At 37.3% G+C, this 19,171-nt stretch overlaps 1 protein-coding gene across 1 annotated transcript in view; it reads left to right on the top strand.

Annotated features, from left to right (window-relative positions):
* The window catches only part of LOC120534040 (phytanoyl-CoA dioxygenase, peroxisomal-like), a 64,647-nt gene extending 60,042 nt beyond the window's left edge, over nucleotides 1–4,605 (top strand). The window contains exon 9 of the mRNA XM_039761271.1: nucleotides 3,793–4,605. Within this exon, the coding sequence (XP_039617205.1) occupies nucleotides 3,793–3,846 (54 nt within the window). The 3' untranslated portion in view covers nucleotides 3,847–4,605. The remainder of the gene's footprint in view (nucleotides 1–3,792) is intronic.
* The last annotated feature ends 14,566 nt before the right edge of the window (nucleotides 4,606–19,171 follow it).

Here is a 19,171-nt window from a genome sequence, read left to right as displayed (position 1 = left end):
CTTCTCCCTCTGCATGAATGCCTCTGTAGATTTCGAATTGTGTTTTGGGTCATTGTCTTGTTGAAATATCCAACCTCTGCATAACTTTAACTTTGTGACTGATGCTTGAACATTATCCTGAAGAATTTGTTGATATTGGGTTGAATTCATCTGACCCTCGACTTTAACAAGGGCATCAGTCCCTGAACTAGCCACACAGCCCCACAGCATAATGGAACCTCCACCAAATTTGACAGTAGGTAGCAGGTGTTCTTCTGCCATGCAAAGCGCTTTATGTTATGACCAAATAACTCAATTTTTGTCTCATCAGTCCAAAGCACTTTGTTCCAAAATAAATCTGGCTTGTCTAAAATGAGCATTTGCATACAACAAGCGACTCTGTTTGTGGCGTGAGTGCAGAAAGGGCTTCTTCCTCATCACTCTGCCATATAGATGTTCTTTGTACAAATTGCGCTGAATTATAAGACGATGTACAAATACATCACCTGCAGCAAGATATTCTTACACGTCTTTGGAGGTGATCTGTGGGTTTTCTGTAACCATTCTCACAATCCTGTACCGCTCTCAGATCCGGCACGATTATAATATGCGCTGCCCTATTTGAGTGGCAGCAAAAAGAAAAAGAAAACAAATAATCCGGGGTGCGAGTGACCAACACTACTTTTCTACTTCACCACTTCAATTATAAAGACACACCAGTGAAATCAGGGTCAAGCAAAAACGATTATTAGAAGACAATACATAGGATCACTGTAACAACAACAAAAAACCTTATATACATAATATCGCTGCAGCTTCCTCCCTACACAAATCATGAAACAAACACTTGAAAACATACATTACTAATAAAGACTTGAGTAAATGGAAACACAACAAAAAAAACAATGGATTGATAGTCTTTTAAATCTTATCTATACGGAGCGTTGAACTCAGTCTGTAGTGGGGAATGAGACACCGACCATATCTCTTGTTCCGGGAAACGTACTGATTAACTGTTCCTTGTGCTGGCCCGTCAAGTCCTCTCCCGTATTCCTTCTTTTCTGAAAGAAAAATAATTTGATTGAAATGAACCAGGGTTCAACTGACGATATCCAAGAGGTGTTAATCCTTTCCCTCGTGCCTTTTTCTGTTATGGCCTCCATCTCTCTCCTAGCTCTCTCCTTTTCCTTTTTTCCCGCCACCTATTTACATTCAGATAGCTCCTCCCCGTACAGTCTGTTGGCCCTCCAAGCCAGGTGCTCCCCTCCCTCTGTATAAAGGGCCGACCCTAAACATAAAGGCATACCACAAAAACAAGTATGGGAAAAGGTACAAACTTACAGGTACATACACATATTTCAGTTGACCGTTACACACATATGTCACTTCTGTATTTTTCTTGGCCTGCCAGACCTGGGTTTAACAGCAACTGTGCCTGTGGCCTTCCATTTCCTGATTCCATTCCTTAAAATTGAAAGTGACAATTTACACCTCTCAGATAGCTTTTTGTAGCCTACCCCTAAACCATGATACTGAACAATCTTTGTTTCCAGATCTTTGACAGTTGCTTTGAGGATCCCATGCTGTCACTATTCAGAAGAGAGTCAAAGGAAGCACAACTTTCAATCGACCACCTTAAATACCTTTTCTCATGATTGGATACTCCTGTCTATCAAGGTCAAGGCTTAACAAGCTAATCCAACCAATTTGGTGTTGCAAGTAATCCGTACTGAGCAGCTACATGCATTCAAATCAGCAAAATCACAAGAGTACCCAAATTTTGCACAGCCAGTTTTTCACATTTGATTTAATTTCATACAACTAAATATTACTTCACTAAAATCTTTGTTCAGAAAACACCCCAGTACTCAGATGTTCCTAGGAAAGGAAAGACATACCACTGTTATCTTTTTTGTTGAAAGTAAATTATTATGCAAGCTGAGAGGGGTTCCCAAACTTTTCCATATGTAATATACAGCATTCTGGGATTCTAAACATAATTATTCTTAATAAGAGATATTTTAATTCACCTAAAGGAAAATTATGTCAGCACAGAAAGAATATAAAACTCAACGTGGATGGCATCCGTGCCAGATTTTGAATTAAGGCATCAAATATTTAGAAATTAAAATCTGTATTATTTTAAGGATTTATTTGTAGTAGGAATTAACCTATTCATTTCCCTTTTAGCATACAAGTGGTGTGACTTGTGTTTAAAATAGATGGTGGCATGTGAGAGGGCGAAAGATGATACACATACATTTTCCCCATTCTCATGCTGCCCAGCTAATTTATTCTGCACTGCTTCACTTTTCAACACCTGGAATGTGCACTAACCAATGGGATGGGAGTGAATATGTAATTAATAGACTAGTGGTAACGATTGTGGACCTGGTTTGTTTTATTCATCTCCCAGTAAGCACAGCCTGTTATACAGTATATTTACACACATACTTCTTCCCCTTGGTAGAAAAGCTGGTCAATGCACACTCACTACTGTGTCTTGCCTTTGGGGTGGGCACTACTCACAGGAAAGGTGACTGTATAGCTAAGGGTGTTGAAATAATGTGTTGTAATTTGTATTTTAATGTAAAATATTTACAGCACACTGAGCCTACACTCGGTGAAGGCTGCTATACAAAAATAAACCAAAGAGAATTGTATTGCTGCAGTATTTAAATGTACATAAACACATGGAGCACAGGAATTTCTTTATCCCAAGTCCCCCATTAATGCAGTTATGCAATCATGTTTATTGAAAATGCAATGCATTATGTTGCCTAAAGTTTCGTTTTTTTGTTAGAATTTGGTACCGATTACAACATGTTGAATAAAAGAGAGAAAATGGACCAAAATAAAACTGATTTTCATTGTTTGTTTTGAGCAGTGTTTAATAATAGCTCACGCACTGCGTACTGCGACAGAGGGTATAGAGGGGTATCAGATAAAGAATAGTATTATAAACAAGAAAGGCACTATATGATAAAAATACAAAAAAGAAAAAGTTAGTTTCAGCAAAGGCAATAAATGTAGATATGCCAGAGGCCTAACTGGAATGCCACCTGACTAGCAGTAGGATGTACTGTATATGAAAACTGCCGTAGAAGTAAGACCTCCAGGGGCATAGAGACAAGGAGAAGATCCTGGGAAACTCTTGCGTCTAACTGGTGACAGCTTTCAGGTCCAGTACAACATGTATGACCTCCATCTGTTTTATGATGGCCAGTCTGTCCTTTAGCTACCTAGCACTCCATCAGGACATTCCTGATGGTAGAAATACTTAGCAGGTATGACCCCAAGAAGTGGTCCCAAGTGCTCTGTCCTGTCAGAGTGCAGGCGAGCTTGGTGGAAATTAATATGAATGGTAGGAGGAGCATAGGACAAAATGGTAGGGCAAAATTGAGTATGAAGTGGGAGACAGACACAGAGAGAGAGAGAAGTGGCATTGGGAGCTGTGGTAGGCACAGTGGGTGAAATCTTATGTTATAGCTCGCTGGACCCTAGGGGCAGTCAGAATTATGTTTCCTGTTAAATTTCAAATTGAAAACTACTTGTGTTTATCCCTTTCCATCATATAATAAAACACCTTTTGGTAAGTTTGACCTTCTTGGCCTTCATTTTGGGTTCAGCTGTTGCTTAAGAGTACAGCTTATTGCCCATACTGCATTTTGCTATTTACATAGGTTTCTAACAAATATCTCCTATTATCTGATTTAGCCAGGGAACCTTAGGCCAAAAGATTTAATTATTCTGCCTTCTGGAGACAATGTTGCTGAAATGTTAATATGAGGTGTATGCTTTTTTTTTTTACAGGATACTTGGACTTTTAAGGGTCGTGTTGTGCAGGGAGAAAGGATGTCACTGTGAAGAATGAGCAAGATGAAATGAAGTGCTGAGAACTAATAATATATAGTTTTAACCTGAGATTTGTTTTAATTATTTATAAATTGTTTGTTGCCCTTAAACAAGGAATACTAATTGATGTAACTTCACAAACTACAATGAATATATTATAATTATTAGTGAAGAACGTTATGTTTTTCATAAAAATGTCTGCATTCTAAAATCAAAAGGAATTTTCAGAAAAAGGAAGTTTTTGTTTTATCTTGCATCCTTGAACTTCTGATAAGAACCAGCCAGCAAGGCATGCGCAGCAACCAATGTGGAAGGGTCCATGTGCTACCCTTAATTTCTCCCTTGACTAAACAATTCCTTTGAAAGTGTAAAGATATTTAGAAACTGTTAAAACTTAAAAAAAAAAACACTGGAAAGCAGAATTATTAAATCTGCACCAAAACTGCCTGTGCATTTCTTTTCATGATCTTCTCTGTAAGACTCATAGTAAAGGATCGACTGATAATGTGCATACTGCAGGGAAGCTATACAATGGTACTTTCAAATGTATCAATACAATGCTGATACTTGCCTCTAATAAAGAAACCATTCTTTTTTCTTCTGTTTTTAGGTTTTAAAGGTGATTTGATACTGTTCATCTTTTTGTTGTCTGAAACTGAAAGACATCTTGTCCATATTTACAAATGAAAAAAATACTGTAAACCTAAATGATGCCTTCAAATGAGATAATATAAATTAAAATATTTTAATAAATCTTTTGGCCATATGTAATAACTACTTTGCATGTTTTTATTTCCACACCACTTGCCAACATAAATTATTAATAAAATATTAATGACTTTACCTCCTGTTTACAAATTGCACCTGATCCCACACTATGTGCTTGTCTGTCCTTCTTTCTTTCATCATTTTAATGCACATTCTGTTTTCAAATCATGCACACCCTGACCAGCCAAGTTCCTGAAATATGTGTAAGAAATTCTTGGATACTACACACGGCTTGCTGTGCTCCCTCTGGACCAGTACCATTATTGTGAAGCAGCTGCAGCTCTTAGTTGTTTCACTGGGCGTCATTAAACGCCTGTAACACCTCATGTTGTAAACGTGGCCACATATATTGTCAGCATGGAGGTTTTACCAATTTATAGCCTCATTTTGGGCCAGTAAGTTGTTTCCTTACTTGTTTTGGTATTAGATCTGATATTTGTGACATTTGTTTTGAAAATGAGAATCATAAGCACTGATATTTAAAGTAGCACTGTTTATATTAAAAAACACACTAATGCTTTTTACAGTTTATGTACACTGTGTGATGCTTGGCAGATTAATGGATAACATTCCTTTTTCACAGGACTTGATCCTTGTTCAGTTCTCATCATTGGTGTGGATTGTGTAAAATATGGATTTCCTTTAAGAAATCTGTTTGTCTTTTACAGTGCTATTAAATGACAATACAGCCCAGTATGATTGAATGAGTGTGTGCACATTCATGCGGACTAAGATGAACAGGCATCACCACCAAGATGGTTTCTCCCATTTTAGCTTATTTGGGCAGGACAGAGTCCACTACCTTGCAATTCTATACTAGAAAGGGTAGATATAGAAAAAAAGATGAGCAGATTTAAGAAAATAGTAACAACTGCTATCTGTAATGATTATACTGTATATAACAAGTGTGGCCAACTCTGATCCTGTTGAGACACACTGACTGTAGTTTTGTTCGAAGCCAGTTACTTAATTAGTCGTCAATCCTCACCAATAACAGATCTTATTTTAATTTCATGGCTTATTAGTGTTTAAGCTCAACCATGTCAGTTCAATCTTAAATCATAGATTTTTTTCTTTCTAATGATAAATGTACGTATCATCCAAGTGGTTTTGAGTACTTAAACCAAACAGTAAATGATGAATACACATGGGTGGAATTAGAGACAAGCTAGATGTAGAACTGCTGGTTACTTTGCCATTTATTGCTAATAAGGAGCAGTTAAAGAAATGAATACAGCTGTGTAAGACCAAAATAAGCAATTAAAGGTTCAAAATCTTAACAAGCAAGACAACTAAAATTAACCAGAAAAATGTCTCTTGAGCAATAAGTGCTTCATCAGTAATGAATAATTTCCCATGAAACAAATATGTTGGAACAAATACCTGAAGCCAAAGCGGCCCTCCAGGGCCAACATTGCTCAGCCCTGATTTAAAGGGTCTGAGTCTCAAACAGCAAATAAATTACATAAAGCTAATTAGCAGATAAAACCTAATCACTAATTAAAAAATAGAATGAAAACCTATAGCCACTGTAGTTCTCAAGGATCAGAGTTGGCAACCCTGGTATACAATTTTCACAGTGATATAGTTAAAACACTTACTGAAATGTGACCATACAAGTAGTACAATGGCTATGTTGCCTCAATAATCAGCGTAAAGCTTAAAATGTTCTAATTACTATAATTTAGACAATGTCTTACCAAATTCCTTCCAGACCTGTACCAGTTCTCCAAGAGTTAAACCAGAATGCTCCCCTGATGTCACTCCATGTGTGCAGAGAGGCAGACTGTAGGTCACACCTATATATTAAAGCTGGCACGCTTGTAGGAACAAAAGAAGCTGCATCCTGTGTGGAGATATGAGCCTACAGCTGGAAAACAAATTCAACTACAAGCTCAAATCCATAAAACTGTTCAACATTCCCCGACACTAAAGGGACAAGATGGGAGTTTTACAATAAATATAAAGAGCTGTTTAGTTTCAGATATTCAGGACTCCATGTCCTGATATTTAGATGGACAGGGGCAGTCTAAGGAATGTCTGGACTTGATTTAACTTGTCAGCATTCCTAGATTCAGATCAGTCAGGAATGTGTCTAAGTAAGCACTTAGTTAAACTTGCATCTGCTAAATGGAGACAGAAAGGGGGATAAAGCAATAGGGATTTCAAAGTCTTAACTCATCCGTTATTCTAGTTTGGAAATTTACTTCTTAAATTGTGAGAACCTAATAATTTGTAAATTCTAATTGTTTCTTAACTACCAGTAACTGGCGCACAAAGAATACTCAGTACTTCTTTTTAATCCTGGCTTTCTCCTGTGCACAATACAGTACAGTCCCATAGGAAAATTGGATATTGAGGCACAGTAATATAATTCAACTGAATAGAAAATATACATAAAAGTAATAATACATTTTTATTGTGGTATGAGGACTGTAGCTGTGGTTGCATGAATTTAGGTTGCAGCATGGAAAATGAAGATAGAACATTGTTCAAAATCCACATCAGCTCCTAAGGCTAGTCTATTAAAGAAGCTAATGTTGTAAAGCTTCAGTGCAAAATGGTGAAAAAGGCAAAGAAGGCCTCCAAATACCACTGGCCAGGATTTCAAAATAGTCCTCATCCCAGGTAAACTGACCCAGTGCTTCCCACACATACAAAATTTAGCGGCAGGCTGCTCATACAAAATTTTCTACCACCACTATTGCTTAAAAATTATATAAACGAAATCCACAGCCATTTCTCACACTGAGCTTAACAATTTTCACAATTAATGCCATGAAAATTGCACATGAATCCAGCTACACATTTCTTTCACTACCTTCAAATCAGGAACTTTGTTAAACAGAACCTTCCCGATTTTCCTCATCTTGCACCCTCATCCATGCTGCAAAAAATATTGCTCAATCTCAAGGAATTAGACTCCATCTCTACAATATATAAAATCATTTTACAATCCCTCCCTTTCAAAGATCCAAGAGGACACTGGGAAAAAGATCTCTCAATTAATAGAAAAGGAGTGGAAAGTAGCAATGCAGAGAATTCACTCGAGCTCCATATGCGCAAAGCATACAATTATACAACTCAAAATTATATATCGAGCACATCTGTCTCGACTAAAACTCTCCAAAATGTTTCCAGGGCGTGATCCAACCTGCGAACGTTGCAGTCAAGTCCCAGCCTCACTAGGTCACATATTCTGGGCCTGCACCAAATTAACATTATTCTGGACAAAAATTTTTACTTACCTTTTAGACAGCCTTGGTCTCACAATCCCTCCTAACCCATTAACAGCTGTGTTTGGTGTTCTTCCAGATGGGTTTAAAGTGGAGAAGGACAAACAAATTGTGATTGCATTCACTACACTCTTGGCACGCAGACTTATTCTGCTAAACTGGAAGAACCCAAACTCTCCTCTTTTAAGTCAGTGGGAAACTGATGTGTTATATTATTTGATTTGAATCAAATACTCAGAGGATCCGTACAGACTTTTTTCAAAACATGGCAGGATCTAATCAGTAATATTTTAAAATATGCTCTTATTGCACAGAGGAAACAATTGTTTCCGTATCTTTTTGTCTTCTGCATTCATCTCTATTGGCTTATCAAATTTATTAATTTAGGTATGTTTACAAGCCTACAATTTCACGCCGTTTGCCTTGCTCTCTCTCTCAGGGGTGGGGATCAATTTGTTCTTAACTCAATTTTACTTTTTGTAAAAATTGATTGATTTGTATGGATTGCAATGAAATTAATAAAACTTAAAAAAAAAAAATTGCGCATTAAGAGGGCTAATTTTTATTCAATTTAAGCTTTTGTATAGCTTACTTTAAAGGTAACGATTACTACCGCCTTTGGTTGTTTTAGCAGTTCATAAAAAATGAATTTAATGCCATACTTTATTTAAATATACCAATTACCTATATATTGACTTAGGTATGATTACATAAACGACAAACCTGGTAATCAGATTTTGTTGCGATTTTCCTGCACTGAAAAACTGGCCAAGCTATTTATTCATTAGTGTGCAGACCCTCAATCCAAACAATTTGTTCAGCTAAACATCATGAATGTCTTTAGGACAATGAAAGCAAAACACAGAAAACCTTCATATGCAACATGTCTCGTATTTTCTAAACCAGTGATATCCATTAAGCATCATGACTGTGCAAGCAATAATAGGGGTGTCAACATTTTATTTACTTTTTATTGACTTAGAGGCATTTAAATTAGGTGGTAGCGCTGCTGCCCCGCAGTAAGGAGACCTAGGTTTGCTTCCCGGGTGCTCCCTGCATGGAGTTTGTATGTTCTCCCCGTGTCTGCGTGAGTTTCCTCCCAAAGTCCAAAGACATGCAGGTCAGGTGTATTGGCGATCCTAAATTGTCACTAGTGTGTGCTTGGTGTGTGGGTGTGTATGTGTGCCCTGTGGTGGGCTGGCGCCTTGCCCGGGGTTTGTTCCTGTCTTGTGCCCTGTGTTGGCTGGGATTGGCTTCAGCAGACTCCCATGACCCTATAGTTAGGATATAGTGAGTTAGATAATGGATGGATGGATAAATTACATCGTGCAGCATCTTTGTGTTCCGATAGTTTAGTTTCATGGAGGCTTTTTTAGAAACTCTGACTGTATAGCACATGACCTCAGATATACTGTACCACATACTCCCATTTTCATATTGATCCTGCAACATCCATTAAAACGTCAAAGATGTACTTATTATAATGGCATGTACTGTTAAAAAGAAAGAAGACACCTGCAGAGAAAGACTTTTTATTTACATCTGTTAGTCAGGTTTAATCTTTATATATTCAAAGAAATAATTCTTTACATTGAAAATGATTATTTTTGCTATTTATTATTTGATTATTTTACCTAATTTTTGGTTATTATTCCCCATGATCAGGATTAAATAGGCTCAGAAAGTGGTACAGTATGGTATGGTTTTTATTATTCATTTTATTAAAAATTAATTGACAAAGTTCCATTTTCTTTGCTTTTCAAAATGACTCAAGATTAAAATGGTAAAAACAATCCTAACCATTAAGCAGTTTACACATCTGTATAAATTAACCAGAAAAAATGTAATTGTAACAACTGAAATATAATGGAAATGATCATGTGATTAAGACAGTGACGCTTTGCTATATCATATTTCTGTGGGAAACAGCCGGCTTAAAGGCCTGCAGAGACCAAAAATGGGGCTCAGGCTTTTAAAATTTCAAAACTCCCAAAGCACACAAAAATGTCCTTCAAGGGAGAGGGATGACTGTAACTTCTGTCTTGAAATGACAAAGGCCAATGAAGAATCTTTTATACATCAAGAATTTATTTATATAAACAAAGGAAGCAATCAAAACAAGAAACAAGCACAAGAAACAATCCTTAATGAACGTCTGAGGGTGTAGCTGAGTATTTTCAAAATTGCCAAAGTCCTGTAGCTTTCAGCTCGCTTCATAGGACAGTTCAGGCAATAGTATGATGTGTTTTCAAATAATTCCACAATCCAAATTTCTTCTATTAAAAGTTTTAGCAAATTATTCAAAGCAAGCAATTCACACAAAAATAGAGAAAATTTGATATTACAAAGAAAACAAAAGTTCCTGTATAAAGAAAGTTCTGTTTAAGTCTTGTTTATCTTGTTTCATTTTTCTCTAATTTTGGTCATAGAGTCATATTATGTGTAGAACGGTCAGAAAACTGTACTTCAATATCCTATTTGCAAAATATTCTAACAGTCCATGCTTCTAGAAGTAAGACTATTTCCAAAGTGGCTTAATTAATACTCAGTTATACAGGCATAGTTAAGAAATTTCTATTCCATGTTAACTTACAGGGTACAAAAACTATACCACAGTAATTATGAGAAACTGATATTCTAATAAAATTAAACAGACACTTATATGAATTTAACATTAACTTTCAAACACTGACTCTTACAGAGGAACCAACACCTCAACATGATATATTAGGGCAGGGTGTGGTCCCTAGGGGGTTCCACCAACAGAAAACCAGGAATATAAGGAGAAGGCATAAATACATAATACATAAATAATAAACAATAAACATAACAGTATTAACAACAATTAAATAAAATAAACACATTCAAAATAATAATTAAAAAACAACAGAAATAACCAAAAGAGAAAAAAACAAACACAAGCCAATGAACAAATCCTGGCTAAAACACAGCAGCTAAAGACAGAGTCATTCAGGACAAGCAAGCCAGACTGTGCATCACTCACCTGTCCCACGCACCCAGACAGGAGTACCTGACTATAGTAATTACACATAAAGAGCAGAAAAGAAACTAAATGGAAAGACATAGTAGGGCACAAAAAAAAGTGAAAAACATTTTACAAAAATGAGCCACAGGAAACAACAAAGTCGAAGAGGTAAAGGGCAAAAATAACAATGATAGAGATAACTTCCTGCAAACGTTTGGAAGAACTGACAACCTGACCTTGTCTCCAGCCCTCTTGTTATTGGGGAATAAATGGCCACTGAGATGCTACAAACGGATGCATGTGGTTGCAACCATTATGATGCCACATCATTACAGTTATTTTCAGTGGTGGTTGGTGAAAACAATTTGGGCGAAGGCACAGTTTTTGGAGGGGACAAACCAAAGCAGCACTTGTCTATTATATAGTGCCTTTCACATCTATTTATTATATAGTGCCTTTCATATCTATCTATCTAGTCATTCCACATGCTCTCGTAGTTCTCGTTAGTGTCAATGCACATCTTGGTCTGTCCAGTACCAGACAAATCCAGGCTAAAATGTATTGTACCTTTTCCTCCATGCTGCCAAAATTGATGTCAACTTTCCCATTTCTACTGTGCTCCAAAACTTCAGTCCATGACATCCACAGTTCCCTTATCCTTCCCATAACTTGCCCTATAGATGTGGAAAGGAACAGGTGCACCTGCCATCCAAATTTTATACTACACCTGTCTCTAAATTGACAAATCCTCTACTAACTTGCTCAGTTCTCCATTCTGCCAAAACGCACACCATACTGTCTGCACCCCACAATCCTCCAATAATATGGTCTTCTGTCTGACCCATAAAACATCCATAGCATAAATCCAATCCAAATCTTATTCTGATGAACAGAGTACCCAGTCCTTGGCCATTTCCAATGTACTCCATAAATCCTCATCATACAATCTCTAGTCCTCCGATTTATCTCAAGACTTGCATCCCAGATTATCATTAACCACGTCCACAGCGTCATTTCCACCTTAACTTTACTCTACATTTGCTGCCAATCTGCCCAGTCCTATGCAAGTTTGCCAGAGTTACCTAAGCTGGGCACATATTCACATGTTAAGATCCATAGACCCCTACATCTTAAAACTTAACTCTCCTCCCAAACTTGTCTTGTATGACACCTACGGGGCAAGTCTAACCTGAATCTTATTCTGCCTTTACGATCAGGATACCTATATTTCCTTGAACATAAATATTGCCCACCTTTCCTTCAGGCCTTAAAAATTCTCATTTACTTTCTGATTAAATTCACCCATTTCACCAAGCCTGCCAAAAAAATTAGCGTCATATTATTGTCTAGATCAATGTTTCCCAACCCAAACACTTTTTGTAGCCAAAATCATCCCATAGCAAACCACTAGTTTACTGACTACAAACACATATACAGTACAGTATATCTCATACACTTGCTCAATTGCGCGAAGGGGTTGGACTACCAGAGATGCCAGTGAAGAAGCTGCTCCGAGATCAGACTTTGCAGACACAGCACTTAGTGAGCACTCTGGTGGTGTCTCAAAGCTGTCTTGCCCTTTTGCTGTTCCACAAGGGCAACTTGTGTGCCCACTATCCACCAGCCCCATGAGGCTCACTGGTGACCACACACCCAGGGCAGATGGACTCTGGCAGCCTGGAGACATGTTCGAAGTGCTCCAACATGGCAGTTGTGGAGCTGCTTTTATGTCAGCTTCTCCAGGTAGACCTATCCTCCTCAGGTAGGTCTCAACCACCTACAGAGCTTTTGGGGATTGTTCGTATGTAAGCTCACACTCGATCATTTGCCTGGTGCTGAATTCTTAAGTCAGGCCAGTCTGGTCCAAGCCCCATTATCTTCTTTTTTCTTTAAGTGAATGATTTATGAAGGGGTGTTTCATTAAAGAAATAACTGAATTTTCTTTGATTTCTGAAGTTCCACTTGAAGTTGCTATCTTCCTAAAGTCATGTTTGCTCATGTGTAGTTACATTAATGGTGGGTGGGAACTGTAAGCCATTGATGTGAACATGAAATAGTGCGTCGAAGATTGTCCAATCACATTAAATTAAAAATCCTAAAACAATACTAACTCACTGCCAATACATGTGGTAGTGAAATCAACTAATTAAAGGGAGGTCTCAGTTTGCTTGCTTGCCAAAGGATCAAGGACTTACATATACTTTCATCTGACCAGCACCCATCACTCTGGAAATATTGGTATTCACAAAGAAATTAAAGAAATACTAGTCAGAACCAATTTTTAATGGACGTTGACATGCGCTGACACCAGGCACGTTGTGCAGATACATTTATTTAATGATTATTTCACATTACCTAAATAATTTTAATAGATTTTTTTAAATATTAGTGGGGATTACTAACTGCCACTGATTATTTTGGATTCCAGGAGACAATGGAAGATTACAAGCCAGACAAAGGAGCAAGAATAAAGATTTTAAAAAAATTTAAATGCACAAACCCTGCAAAAATGTTTTTAACTGGTTTGAGAACCCTATAGCTTAATACAAACTCAATACCTACTGTGAGACTATAAAATAAATTCTTAAAAAAAGGTTAAGTGAATAACTATTAGACTGATTCTGAATTCTTCTTAATTTCTGAAACCTGTAAAATGCCGGGGTGCATTCAGGAGTTCTTCTCATAGCCCTCTGGCACACTGCCATTCAGGGCTAGTATTAATCAGCAAATTTCACCAAAGCGTTATTTGCAGCGAATTTGCTGCATTCACCCTTGTTCGTCAAATTATTTACTGATAATTTGTCCAATTTAGGAATTTTTTTTTTAACAGCCAACATTGATGGGACTGCCCCCCAAGTAAATAATGCTGGTTATTTGCATTACAGACTCTGCCTTTAAAAAACCGATGTACTTTTCCAATTTTTGACTACAATTTTCAGTATTTCCACTTTGTCTGTCTGGCTTATCGTATTACAATTCTGCAGCCCACAGAAACGTCAAACCAACAGGTGCAGACAACCTTTATTTCGGCCCATGTCCCCACCGCCAATCCCATGGCGTTCTGTGTGGAGCTCTGCTCCTCTTGCACAGCTGCCAATACCTGGCTCCTTCCAATGACAGCACGCTGTCCTCCCACTGCTGCCAGTCGCTGACTTAAGCAAAACCTAAGCAAAATGGTCACTCCTGCTCCAGAGGTGCTCAACAGGAGCAACCACTCAAATACCTTCTGAGCATCAGCCACATGCTCCTTCCCGAGGTACCATTCCAATCTGCCTGCATCTTCCTGTCTTGCACCAGCTCTCGCTCACTCTCTCTTCTTCCTTTAACCTCCTTTCCTTTTGTTTTTCAGCTCGATTCTCCTGACTCTTGTGCCAGGTCTTTCTTAAATGCCTCCGTGGGTGCAGCATCTCGATCGTACACCACAAGAAGCTGATAAAACAACTCAACTGAGACAGACTGCACCCTCACATGCAGATGTGTCTCACCCCAATGAATCCACCAGTCCCCCCAAACCCCACCACCAAAGCTGCATTAGCACGCACACCCACAAAGATTGAGCCAGGCAATTAATTATTAAATCAGCCTCCTTTTTCTGAGCTGTAGACCTGCAATACCACAGGAAGCCAGTGCACGTCCAGACAGCACTGTCCCAAAATGAATCCTGGACATGTTGCCAGCCTATCACATGACCCACAGGGTGCAAATTAATATTTAACCTTTGAAATGTGGGAGGAAAACAGGAACATCAAATTTTTGCTGACACTGGAAGAAAATGACATGGCACAAACACTGTACTATTCTACTATAGTCAGGGGTTCATCCCTTTTAAATATAATTTTGCATACTTTTATTGAATATACAGTATACATATGTTTAGCTTTTTGCAAATATTATTTCTTTTATTAATTACTTCTTTATACCATCTTCTGTTTATATGTCAATGAAAGTGGCTTGTTCTTTAAATGTTGATACTGCAGCAGGAGAATTGTCTCCAGTACTATTTAAGGGTCATCAGTCCCAGAAGGGCTGCTTCAGCATTGTCATTAACTCCTCTTTGCATCTACTTGCTTTTTTGGATTGTATTGATTACTTGTGCATCCTTTTGATTACAGCCCTTCTACCAATACTTTAAAGTGCAGATTCCTGGATTCTGAACTTAGTTTTGTTAGCTTTGTTTTACCTGTTGTGAACAAACATTTTGTCATCCAATGTATCAGCGTTGTTTTGCTTTTTAAGTTTTTTCTTTGTTAATGAATCCTTATTTAGTTAAAGGCTCACAATTTTGTTTTTGTGGGCCACAGGTTTTTTATGGTTTACCTCTATCTCTTCTTGGATACTTATAAAAGCCTTTACCCCACTACTGGGCTTGTGCAAGCCATAAGCCTGAATATTGGGGTAAGGGCTAGGTTGATTTAGATAGGTGAGGCCTGTACGTTTGTCTTAGACCTGTGTAGGAGTACAGGTCTGACTCTTCTTTTTGAGGCCTATCACCATTTAGAGTTTTATGAACAGACAGAGATAGCACACACAGACCATAATTGGGTGCAAGGTATGGACCCCTAGGCACTGAATCTGTGGGGCAGCAGTGCTAACCACTTCACCACTATACTGAACCATCCAAAACCAAATGCGGGCTAGAGCATATCCTAACAAAATTGTGTGTAAAACAGAAGTTCAGTAATTGGGCTGAGTTAGAATCATTAATTAACCAAACTAATACATCTTTGGAATGTGAAGGAAACCAGAATATCCAGAGATCATCCTAGCCCACAGGGTTGTGTTTTGTAATGGATGTTGAAACTTCTCTAGATAACAGGATAATTGCTGCCTTCAACTCTGTTAAATATCAATCAGGTGACAGAAGACAGTGAAAGAAAAAAGAAAGACATGAATCTAAAAGAAAAGAAGAGTATGCAAATTAAGGACATACCGGTTAGGAGTAATTATGGAGAAAATGGAGGCCAGTAATGATGAAATACCAGGATTAGAGACTCAGAATATAACTCAATGAAATAGCACTGTGAGCAAAGTTGCACTTGAGTAAGTATTATGTTGAACAAATAAAAGTGGTTTATCTGTATTCATTGATCCTTTTATTTAATGACAGGGGATATGAGCTAGCCAACAGGGAAGCAGCATAAACAGGCAGGACAGCCATGGCTCTGTAAGTTGATGACTGTATGCAGACAGTTTATCCCAAACATTTCTTATTGCTCTGTGGTCTGTCAAGAACTTGGGCTGTCCTGCTTTTGTGCACCATCTACTCTGGGTCACTCCAAACTAGATCATCAACAATCGATCATCCCTCATGGATCCACATCAACTTCCAACAAAGGTACCTTCATGATGTCCAAGAAAATACTGTACATTTTGTGAAACCTAGCACAAGTAAAACAGACATACCTTCTATTGGTTGTACAAAGCAATTAAAAAAACTTTAGTCTTTTTATATCACTTTGAATGAGCTTAGAGCTATTCTTGACTGTTATGTCTTATGGCCATATCACATTACCTGACGTTGCAGTCAAGTAATGTAACCTGTTCCACAACTCATTCTAACTAGTCCATAGCTCACGCCGAAAAATTCAAAACAATTTGATTTTGTCTTTAGTCAACCAATGAATGCTCATGCTGAAGTACAATTTTTAAAATGCAGTGATGAGGAATTAAGAATACAGGTGTTTTGGACCACACATCCATCTCAAGTTTTATGTACCATGACAGAATGAAAAAAGGAAAAAAAAAAAAAAAACAGAGATTGAGACTAAATTCAACACAACTTTTAATCCTTCATATAACATTGGCTCCATCAGGCAGCACGTTACTGGCCGTAAGAAGAAGGGGTGAGCATGACTATGCTGGAAGGTCAGCGTGCAGCCACTAAATCTGAAATGCTCAGTGATTTTCAGTCTTTTAAATATAACATAGTCCAGTGACGAGGTTGACAAATCTGACATACCACACGACTATGACACTGACTTTAGGCATGGGTAAAACATTTTTGTAAATGCGCAATACATATTTATGTTTTGCATACCTTGTGTAACATGTTAAACAGGACAATTAAAGTGTCAGTAGCAAGCAGCAAAGATTTTTTCTTTCCTTTAATGACAAAATTGTCAAGGTCATAAACAGGATCATTGCACAGAATTTGTCTTTCTTCCATCACCACATGACTGGAACTAAACCAATGTCAAAGTAAAAAAGCAGCACTCTTTAAATACGGTAAGCTTCTCCCTGAAAGTTTGTTTCTTTTTATTTGATTGAGCAATGAGTCTCTCACAGAGGTCTTTGCTTGCTTAGTCTAAGATCATATTCTTCACAATGCACACAGTCTTCTTTTACAGTGAATTGTGCTCAAGTCATGTGCCACACTATCCTGCCCATCAATGTGCTGTGTTCATATTTACAAGATGTTGGCACGCATTGCAAGACAGACGCACAAAAATGGTGAAGCAATGCTGTTATAAGCAGGAAAACAGAAACAATAAGAAATACAAATTAGTAATGTAACAGAACAATGCTAAGATGTCAAAACTAAGATAGCTGTGCTCTATCTACATAGCTGAAGCAATCCTACTGGTGCATATTTCAACATAAACATAATCTTAGACAAGTTCTGACCAAACAAATATCCCATTACTGCTATCTGACTGGGGCTGCTGTGACTAATGTTTAAAGGAAGAATAGTAAGTAAAGATGAGAATTGCCTAAACAGATATAATAAAAACAAAAATGGTAACAATTGCAGAATGTTAATAACACAATTTGGTATAATTTATTTTGAATCTTCTCAGTGCTTTTTTTTATTTATATGGTACGTCATTAATAAATGTGTGTTATATATGGCAGTTTTATTTCTGAAATTATTTAATGTCTTGCGGGATTGCCATATTTAATTTTCTAGACATTTTCATTTTGTTGCTATTTATCCAAAGTTGATAGGCTCAGAGTACCAGAAGTGCATGACACATGTTCAGTATAAAAGGTCAGTGTCATGTACTTTCATGTATCAAAAATTGCGAATATGACATAAAAAAAAAATTAATGATGCACATACTGTATTTTCATAACAGTAATTTTTAGCATTTAGTCTCCTGCTACTGCGGTGGGTTGGCACCCTGCCCAGGATTGGTTCCTGCCTTGTGCCCTGTGTTGGCTGGGATTGGCTCCAGCAGACCCCCATGACCCTGTATTCGGATTCAGCGAGTTAGAAAATGGATGGATGGAGTCTCCTGCTAGTAATATTGACTGAGATTTTGTGGTTAGTGTTTTAAACCTTACCCAAAAGTAGAACTGAATTTCTGGCAACAACCCTCAGCTTCAACATTTATCCTCAGGTCACTAATATTTGTAACACCGACTGCCTGCTCAGCGATGGCAGAATACAAAAAAGTTAAATTAGGAAGTGGAAGTAAACAACTACAATAAAATCTAATAAAAGAACATAAGCAAAACTAACACATTAAAGGGAGAAACAAACCAAATCTTCAAAAAAAAATTATAATAAAAATGTTATAATCATATATTATTATGATATTTCCCTCCACTTACTCTTTACTTATTTTCTTCAGGTAGTGTACTCATCGGGTTAGTTACAGGGTTGGTCTACTGTCACACCTTAAGACTAACTCACATATACATAGATATATGCATATGCACAGACCCTAACCACAAAAGTAAAGTATGAAAGACGTATACACATGCATGTTATTCCGTGATATTTTAACCCACACAAGTACCGTTTGAATAACACCTGCACAGTCCACTTTCGCTAGTACTCCAAGAGACTTACTTATAATAGGCACGAACAAAGTACGATCTCTTAGATATATCCGAAACCTAAATATTATTTTGTGTATCCAAGAATATATTAAAACATACAAAGGCTCAACATCCTTGGCTATAGGCCATTTATCAACCAATGAATGCCTTATTTTAACTCACTGTTCATTATTGGACAGAGCTTTTTGTCCTCGGCTCGATAAATCTTGTACCTCTTATCATATGGCATTTCCTTACTGCTCCAGGTGCTCAAAAAATTACCTTATCACTTCAATCACTCTAGATATGAAGACAAAGTATAGAAAGTTAAAAGTTGTGGTATTTATTAAAGAACAATAATACCTGTAGAGAAAAGCATAAAAGAAATTAAAGTGGTACGATTTGTTAAATATCCTTGTAACATTAAGTTAATTTTTGTTTGTGTGAGCAAAAAATAAAATAAAATAAAATATAAAATCCACAACACTACAAATAAAGACCTTAATGTTAATCTTTAGTGAGTGCTGGCAAATACAAAATAAAAATTCAAATCTAAATTCTATTGAACAGTGTTTCTTAAACT

The sequence above is a fragment of the Polypterus senegalus genome, chromosome 8 (assembly GCF_016835505.1).
Source record: "Polypterus senegalus isolate Bchr_013 chromosome 8, ASM1683550v1, whole genome shotgun sequence".
NCBI classification, from domain to species: domain Eukaryota; kingdom Metazoa; phylum Chordata; class Cladistia; order Polypteriformes; family Polypteridae; genus Polypterus; species Polypterus senegalus.
The sequence above is the reverse complement of the archived record's forward strand: the minus strand, read 5'-3'. Positions and strand labels throughout refer to the sequence as shown.